At 51.7% G+C, this 8822-nt stretch overlaps 1 protein-coding gene across 1 annotated transcript in view; it reads left to right on the top strand.

Annotated features, from left to right (window-relative positions):
• The first annotated feature begins 7925 nt into the window (after positions 1-7925).
• Positions 7926-8822, top strand: part of IFT140 (intraflagellar transport 140) — a 75043-nt gene continuing 74146 nt past the window's right edge. Inside the window, exon 1 of the mRNA XM_021698070.1 lies at positions 7926-8072. Within this exon, the coding sequence (XP_021553745.1) occupies positions 7926-8072 (147 nt within the window). The remainder of the gene's footprint in view (positions 8073-8822) is intronic.

Below are 8822 nucleotides of genomic sequence, written 5' to 3'. Positions count from 1 at the left end.
GGGGGGGTAGGGGGTAGGGTAGGGGTGGAGGGGCCGGGGACGACGGAGAGAAGGAGGGGGGAATCCCCGGGGGGCGGCGGGGGTTGGTCCCGGGGGGGGATCGGGGCCGGGCCCGGAGCCACCTACCCGGCGGGGCCACGGCTCATGGCCTGCGCGCCGGGCCTCTCCCCGCGCCGCCCGGGCCTCGGCGCCCGCGCCCCCGACCCCACCCCTCCCCGCCCCCAAAATGCGCGGGGCTCCGGGCCCGCGCACCTGCCCCGCACGCCGGTCCCCAAAGTTGGCCCCGGAACGAGGGCGAGGGGCCCGGATCCACCCCGCCAGGGGAGAGGCGCGAGCTCGCCTGCGTGCACAGGGGACTCCATGGTGGCCCACGGCTGCCGGTCCGCCTGCTTATTTTAAAACACATAAAGAGTAATAAGCTCGGGGTTTCTGGGAATCTTGCTTCCCAGGGTGGGAGGTGTGTGCTGCTGCGGAGATTTACAAATTAAAAATGCTTTTGCAACAAAGGAGCCTGTGGCGTGGAACAGGTGGGAGCCACCCGTGAAAACGACACGACAGACAGGTCCAGATCCAAATGCAAGAATGGGCAGAAGAGGGCTGTGCAAAAACTCTTGATAACCGTTAATAAATTCTTGCATTCACTTTGTTACCCACTGCTGTGTGAAATGTCAACAACACTCGATGACTCTATAAAAATGCATCTCAGAATGCAGACCCACTCAAAAATTAACTCAGAGAGTCAGGGAGTATCAACCTATAAGCCCCAAAAGGGTCAGTAATGTGTACCTGTGATAAAGCAAGAAAGATAAATATTAGATTCCTCAACAGGTGTTGAAACTGTGCCCAAACTGTGCTTGACGTACTCAACACAACCGCTCAGAACGGAAACATTTCAATTCAAAAGGGGAAAGTGAGCAAGGCATCAAGGCTAACAATGAAATACAGAAATAGGGGCAAGGACCTCTCACTGAAAGATTTGCAAATGAGTAAAAATCAAAGTAACACCTACTACTGCTCTGATGTATTCTGTCACAAAACGACCTGTAACATTTTTCATTTGCTGGAATTGGTCTAAGACAAAAACAAAAACAAGAATCCAGCCCAAAAATAAAACTGTACAGGACTAATAGCCAAACTTTTTAAAAGACTTCATCGCATAGGGACTTCTTGCTGTTTGTTTCTCAACCTTTCCATTCCTACTTTAAAAACCTGGAAATACTTTAAAGGGCCTCTCTCCGGGTTATAATGTGGAGAACCCTACTCCCAGGGACCTATTATCCCCAAACTACCCATAGTCAAGCCAGGAGACAGAGCACATACCAGCCAAAGCAGAATACACTTGCCCCCCGTCTGCCTGGCTGAAGACTGGAAGACACTAAACTGAACACAGAAGGTCACAGCCTTTCAGAATCAAGAGGATATTGACACATATCACAGTTTTCCCCTACAGGAAAAGGAAGCCACGGGAATGGAATCCCTTTACCGAAAACCTCCAACGCTACTTCCTGACCGTGCACAGAGGTGGAATCAGCTCCAGCAACATCCCCGCCCGACACCGTTTGTCAGGGTTCGGGAAGGAAAAAGCAAAACCCTCCGTGTCTCGGGTCGAATTCTGGCTGCACCACGACACTGTCACCGCGTGTCACCGCGACACTGCTCGGTCCGGACTCCTCCGGGCCACCTCGACAAAGCACCGCGTGCGTAACCACCGCCGCCAGGGCACAGGCCGCTTCCCCTCTCCCGCAGTCCCGCTCCGGCTGGGGGCCGGGCCTCGCCAAGACAGCCGGTCGGGGCGGCCCACCCCTCCCGAGCCCCAGCCCCCGGTCACCTTCTTCATCAAAGCCTCGCAGCGGCCTGGCTTCGCGGGCTCCCCGGGGGTCCCCGGGCGCCCGCAGAACCGGCCGGGCCGGGCAGCCCCGGCCCCCGAGCGCCCGCTGCACAGAAGCCGCGACGCTGGTGTGGTCCTTCCGCCTCGGAAGCAGATGCCCAGCGGCGCTCGCCCCGGCACGTCCCCTCCGCGCCCGGCGAGCGGCGGACGAGGATGCGGGCGCCGGCGCTGCCGCCTCTCAGCTCCCGGAGGCCCGGCTCACCGCTCTCAGCAGCAGTTCCGGCTACGGCTGCCCCGCGGAGACGGCGGGGACGACGCGCGGGGCGGGGCGGGGCGGGGCGACGCGCGCGGGGACGAGCTCGCCCGAGGATTCCAGCGCGCGCGCCCCCCCAGGGGCGCTGCCATTGGCCAGCAACGGGCGCGCGCGCTTGCGCGTACGGACGCTGGGCGGGGGCGCGGGGCGGGCCTGCGACGCGGGTGGTGTTGTGACGCCGGCCTCGCGGCCGTGCGGGCTAGTACGTCTCTCCGGATTGGTGGATCGACAGCCAATGGAGTCAGCGCCCGGGCTATGATTGGCCGGGGCCGTGTTGACGGATGCGTGAGAAGAAAACGCTGCCTCAGCTCAGAGTCTTGAATCAGGCGCGAACTGAGTTTTTAACGACAAAGTGTAAAAGTGCAATTGAGTCAGATAAACGCGCCCTTTATTAGATTGAGAGTTTGCTTTTGAAATTCCTGAGCGTAGCGGATGGCGCTGGGCACTCGGGTCATGTTTCTCCGTCATGGTGATAAAGGAGTGTGTTCTCAATTCTAGTGTGTATTATAGAGGCAAAGGATAAGAAAGATGGTGTCCCAGGGTCCAGGCCTGGAAGGAGCACTCATGAGCCATAGGGATCTAAGGGGAGGATAAGAGAGATGGTGTCCCAGGGTCCAGGCCTGGAAGGAGCACTCATGAGCCATAGAGACCCAATGCACAGTGAGATGATCACAATGATCCTGTACTGTAATTACGTGATAGGACTGACATCAGTCTGATAGGACTGACATCACCACATCAGCCATGTTACAACACGAGCATATGTACTTCGCAATACACCTTGAACTTACACGATGCTACTTGTCAATTTTTTTCCATAAAAAATTCTAGTATCGGGCGCCTGGGTGGCTCAGTTGGTTAAGCGACTGCCTTCGGCTCAGGTCATGATCCTGGAGTCCCGGGATCGAGTCCCGCGTCGGGCTCCCTGCTCAGCAGGGAGTCTGCTTCTCCCTCTGACCCTCCTCCCTCTCGTGCTCTCTCTCATTCTCTCTCTCGCAAAAAAAAAAAAAATTCTACTGTCCATGAAAATGAGGTTTTTAAAAACGGGATCTACCCTGTACCTATGTGATCCAGCACCTAAACTGTCGGATCCAGTAGTATCTGTACTTCCCTCTTTTATTTTTTCACTTTTTAACAATGTGGACCTTTTCCCCGTAGCAACTCTTTTTTTTCTTTAGTGACAAGATATCGCTTTGTTGTTCAAAGTTAATTTCGAAGTTGAAGCACACGTTGCTAATAAGTTTGGGAATGCAATCTGTCCCCACGAGTCAGGCTGATTTCCGATGGGATGAAACGGGAGGTACCCTTGCCTACCATCTTCTTGCCAAAGGAATCCATACGCCCCCCCCAAAGCGTTGCACCTCAAAAGTTCCGTCGAAACCAGTGGCTTTGCTCAGAAATACTCTTGAACCACACCCTCCTCCTTGAGATGAGACAAAGCAGAGTCCAACAAACGGCCTGCGGTCCAGAAGACCCGGCAAGAAGATGAACCAAAGAGGAGGGAATCTCAACGAAGATGGCAGTTCCGTTTCTCGCCCACATTCTCTCAGCTGACCGACACGGTTAGAAAGGTGTAACTGCAGGAGCGGGTCCCAACAGGCTCTGCATCCTCATCACACCTGCAAGAACATCACCAGCTTCCCTTCTATGCGAAGAACAGGCGAATCCTGACCTCCTAGCTCCCCTTTCCGAGCTGGCGTTGTTGATTCTAGACAGCCGCTGCGACGGGGAGAAAATGCCCCGCAGGACCCCGAAGCTTGCCGCCCCCGGGGACGCGTCAGGAGACTCCTGCCCTCGGCGCCTTACGAACACTCCCGACCGTCTTCGGCTCTTTCCGGCCGCTCGGGGCGCTTCGGGCGGCCTCGGCATCCGCCGCACTCACCTTCGGCTGTTTCCGCGTACCGCGCGCAGCCGTTGTCTGGGCAACGCGCAACGGCGCGACGGCTCGGATGGGGTGAGTGGGGTCGGAGGGCGAGGGCGGAGAGCGGCCGGGGAGGGTCTCCCGAGCGGCCTGGGGCTGGGGAGCGGGGAGACGGCGCAGCGGGCCGGACCACCGTCCCGCGGCCTCCCAGGTCATCTTCGTCCGGAAACCGGGCCTCGGCCAAGCGGGTCGGGTCCGGGCCGGCGGGAGCTGGGCGCGGCGTCCGAGGTCAGCGCGCGAGGACCGACACCGCGGGCGCCGTCGGGTCCGGGCGTGGCCCGGGAGGGGAGGCTGGCGGCGCCGGCGGGGACGGGAAGAGAAAGCGGTCGGCCCTGCAGCCTCACAGTGGGCGGCGATCCCTCGCGTCGCCGGCCCGCGGCCGTGACCCTGCACCGCCGGGGGCGGGAGCCGAGGGGGGGCGCCCCGGCGGGGTGGCCAAGACTGCCCGCGCCCCTCCTCTCAGCATCCCCCGCGGCCCTCCTCCCAGCCGCACCCCTCCTCTCAGCCCTGCGCCCCTCAGCCCCTCATATTGCAGCCCGAATGTCTGCCGCGAGCCCCTCAGCTGACCCTGGTGGCACTGAAGACGGGGCTCGGCCGGAGGGGACTGGAGCAAATCTCTTAGAACAAACGGAATTTTTGTCTTTTCCCCAAAGTTTATACATTTGCCAAATATTTTTGTTTTATTCTAGAGACGGAGAGTTTGTTTTAAGGAGACGAAGTGCACTTGTTTCTGAACCACTGCCATTAATCGATGTCTTTAGGTAAGGGTAGTATTGCTGGTCATCTCTCCTCGTGTTTGTTCTGGTAGCTTTTGTGCTATAATTATGCGGATGATGCTTTTTTGTGGTAGAAAAACGTTAAATTACAGGTAAAAGCAATAATGAACGTATAAAAATGGACTCATCCGCCCTGGCAACTTTTTTTTTTTTTTTAAGATTTTATTTATTTATTTGACGGAGAGAGACACAGCGAGAGAGGGAACACAAGCAGGGGGAGTGGGAGAGGGAGAAGCAGGCTTCCCGCAGAGCAGAGAGCCCGATGTGGGGCTCGATCCCAGGATGCTGGGATCATGACCTGAGCCGAAGGCAGACGCTTAACGACTGAGCCACCCAGGCGCCCCCGCCCTGGCAACTTTTTACAACAAAACATCAAGAGCATTTTTCCTTGCTAATAAATATCTTTTTTTTTTTTAAAGATTTTATTTATTTATTTGACAGAGAGTACAAGTAGGCAGAGCAGCAGAGAGAGGCAGGGAGAAGCAGGCTTCCCGCGGAGCAGGGAGCCCGATGCGGGGCTCGATCCCAGGACCCTGAGATCATGACCTGAGCCGAAGGCAGACGCTTAACCGACTGAGCCACCCAGGCTCCTCGCTAATAAATATCTTCAAAGTATTCACATATAGGGGGGCTTGTTCTCGGGTCTGGGGATGCTGCCGGGACTTCTCACTCTGTGGGGCAGAGAGTGGGCTGCCGGTGCAGGACAGTCAACCAACCGCACATTTGTGATAAAGTCTAAATGCAGCAGCGAAGTGCAGGGATCTACAGGGATGCTGGAGAGAAGCCTAGAAGTGAGGTCAAAGGGAGGCTTCCTGAGAGCTTCCTGAGTACCCACAGGTGGAATGTGGGGGAGAGAACCTCTGAGAAAACCCCAGGCAGGAAAAAGTCACTTAAAGATCTGTTGGCATACATGCTTATTACAAAATGATGTTTGAGATTAAAAAACAAAAAAAAGAGGAAACCAGGCATAACTTTGTTAAGTGCTATTGTAATTCTTTTTGCATCAGTCTAACAAAATTAACATTACTTATTTTTCAGAAGAATATTTTCACAAAGTAAACTTGTAAAATATGAATACAAATTTCCCATAGCCCAAAACTTTCAAGCCTTGGTTGGCTGCAACACATGAAAACTCAATTTGAAAGCTTTCCTTTGCTATATATATAAACACTCAGGTTTTTATGTATTGGTTGTTTTTTTTTTTTCAGTTTTAATGACTTTATGAAAGTTTGTGTCAGTACTGTACTCCGAAATCAGAGCCCTGACCAGTGTAGATGTCCCCTCGGTGATGTGTGTGTGTAGGAGGCCTCTGGATCCTGCTGCTTCCCCTGACTCCAGTACCCGCCCCCCATGGCAGTGAGAACACCACCTCAAAAAGTGTGCCTTTGTTTAGTATCAGGGTATATATTCATAAGAAAAAGGTACCTCTGTGCCTTTAGCTTCTCACTGAATGGGATTTCCTTCTGTAGATCCACACTGAGCCTTCAAGGCTTCCTCTGATAATAGCTATTGCATTGCTAAAAGCAAATGGCACAGTCCATGCCCCACTCCAGTGGTAGTGATAGAACGTTGCAGTGTTGAGTATTTTTTTACACAATCTTTTTGTTGTAGTTAAATATACATAATTTAAATTTTATCATTTTAATTATTTGCGTGTAAACGAGTCGGTGACATTAAGCACAGTGATATGTTGTGTAATCATCCCCACAATCCCTCAACAGTACTTTTCCATCTTCCCAAACAAAAACCCTGTCTCCATTAAACATGAACTTCCTGTCCCCCAGCACCACATGCCCTGGTACCCACCCTTTCACTTTCTGTCTGTGAATTTGACTATTCTAGGGCCCTCCTATAGGTGGAAACACACTGTATTTGTCCCTTTGTGATTGGCTTATTTCACTGAGCATAATGTCTTCTACGTTCATCCGTGTTGTAACATGTCAGAATTTCAAGGCTGGATAATACTTCATCCTATGTATGCACCATATCGTGTTGATTCATTCATCTGTCAATAGACATTTGGGTTGTTTCCACCTTTTGGCTACTGTGAATGGTGCTGCTATGAACATGGGTGTACAAGGATCTGTTCAAGTCCCTGCTTTCAGTCTTTTGGGGATATACCCAGAACGGGAGTTGCTAAATCATATGGTAATTCTATGTTTAAGTTTTAAGGAACCACCATACTGTTTTGCACGGCGTCTGTGCCAGTTTACACTCCCACTGGCAGTGCACAAGTGTTCCAGTTTTTCCACGTCTTTGCCAACAGTTATTTTCTCTCTTTCTGATCACAGCCATCCTAATGGGCATAACGTTGAATAATTTTGAATGAAAGCAAACTAACCTACAAATACTCTCCTCTGCCAATTAGTGTCCCTAAGCTGACTCTGGGGTATGAAAAGTGGGCAGTGGTGACCATCCTGTCATTCGCCATCCTATCCCTCCCTCAAAGGGGCAATAAGCACATCTTTTCCAGGAGAGAAAGATGTTAAATTTGGGAAACTAAACAAGTTCAACTACCCCACAGTTACCAGGGCTTTGTTTTCTTAATTCTCTAACAAAGGAATCCTGTTGCCTCCTACTACCTGAGAGCCAGATGTAGAAGACAGCCTTGGTTTTCACACTTTATCACAAATTGAATACTAGCTTTTCTTATGTATTTTTGTGAAAGAGTTTTGGGCTTCTATTTGGTTGGAAATTTTTGCTTGAAGGGCAGCTATAGAAATACAAATTTTCTTCATTATGATGAATAAAAATGATCAAGATTTACACATGTGGTCTAGGTGGCTGGGCTTTTTCTTATGGTTTAATGGCAGTGTTTTCTTCTTTTCCATCACACCCTGCATCATTCTAGGTCCAATTTCTTGCTTCTAATTATATATTTTTTCCCTGTTAGAGATCTCTTTCATGTAAAGTTGCCCACATGGTCTTAAGGGGTATTTGTAAGTTGCACTGTGTTATGATAGTAGGTTTGTGATGCTTTTCTTTCCTAATTCTATGTAGTCATTTCTTCTCATTGTTCAAAAGCAACAGGACTTGGCTGTTTTTCTTCCCTGCAGGTTTCAACCTTGACTAGGTCTGAGTTTCATCATGGCTCTCTATTTTGACCACCGAATAGAAGCCCCAGACTCCGTCGGGTCTCCTTCGCACATCCATTGGCACCCTGTTCATCCATTCCTGGTGGTTGCCTCCGTCAGCACGACCTCAGGAGGCAGCGTGGATATATATCTGGAACAAGTGAGTCCTAGGAAGTAATGTTTCTGATTTCCAGGGCTTCTAGCTCTTGTGTCCCTTTTGTTCTCACATATGTGTGCACGTGGATGTATGTTGTATGTGTCATGGGGGAGTGTGTACAGGTGTGTGGTATGTGTTGTGTGTGTTTTTTGTGTGCTATGTGTGTGCTGTGTGTGTCGTGTGTGCCGTGGAGGGGGTATGTTGTGTGTGGTGTGTGCATGTGTGTGGTGTGTGCATGTGTGTGGTGTGTGTGTCATGTATAGGGGATATGTGTGTGTGCGCTGTATGGTATATGTATTGTGCAGTGTGTCATGTGTGATATGTGTCACGTGTAGTATGTGGTGTATGTCACTTGTCTTGTATGTGGTATGTACATATGTGGTGTGTGTGGCATGTGTGTGTCCTGTGGTATGTGTGCAGTATGTGGTACGTGTGTTGTGTACGTATGTGGTGTGTATGGTACGTGGTGTCTTTGTCATATGTATGTGGGATATAGTGTGTGCGTGATATGTGGTATGTGGTGTGTGTGATGTGTATGTGGCATGTGTGTGGTATGTGTTATGTGTGGTGTGTGTGGCATGTGGTGTGTGTGTGGTATATGGTGCGTTTGGTGTGCATGTATGTGGTGTGTGTGGTGCAAGTGTGGAATGTGGTGTGTGTGGTGTGTGATGTGCGTAGTATGTGGTGTGAGTGTGGTATGCGATACATATGTGGTGTGTGCATGTCGTGTGGTGTGGTGTGTGTGTATGTGGT

The sequence above is a fragment of the Neomonachus schauinslandi genome, chromosome 5 (genome assembly GCF_002201575.2).
Source record: "Neomonachus schauinslandi chromosome 5, ASM220157v2, whole genome shotgun sequence".
Lineage (NCBI taxonomy): Eukaryota > Metazoa > Chordata > Mammalia > Carnivora > Phocidae > Neomonachus > Neomonachus schauinslandi.
The sequence above is the reverse complement of the archived record's forward strand: the minus strand, read 5'-3'. Positions and strand labels throughout refer to the sequence as shown.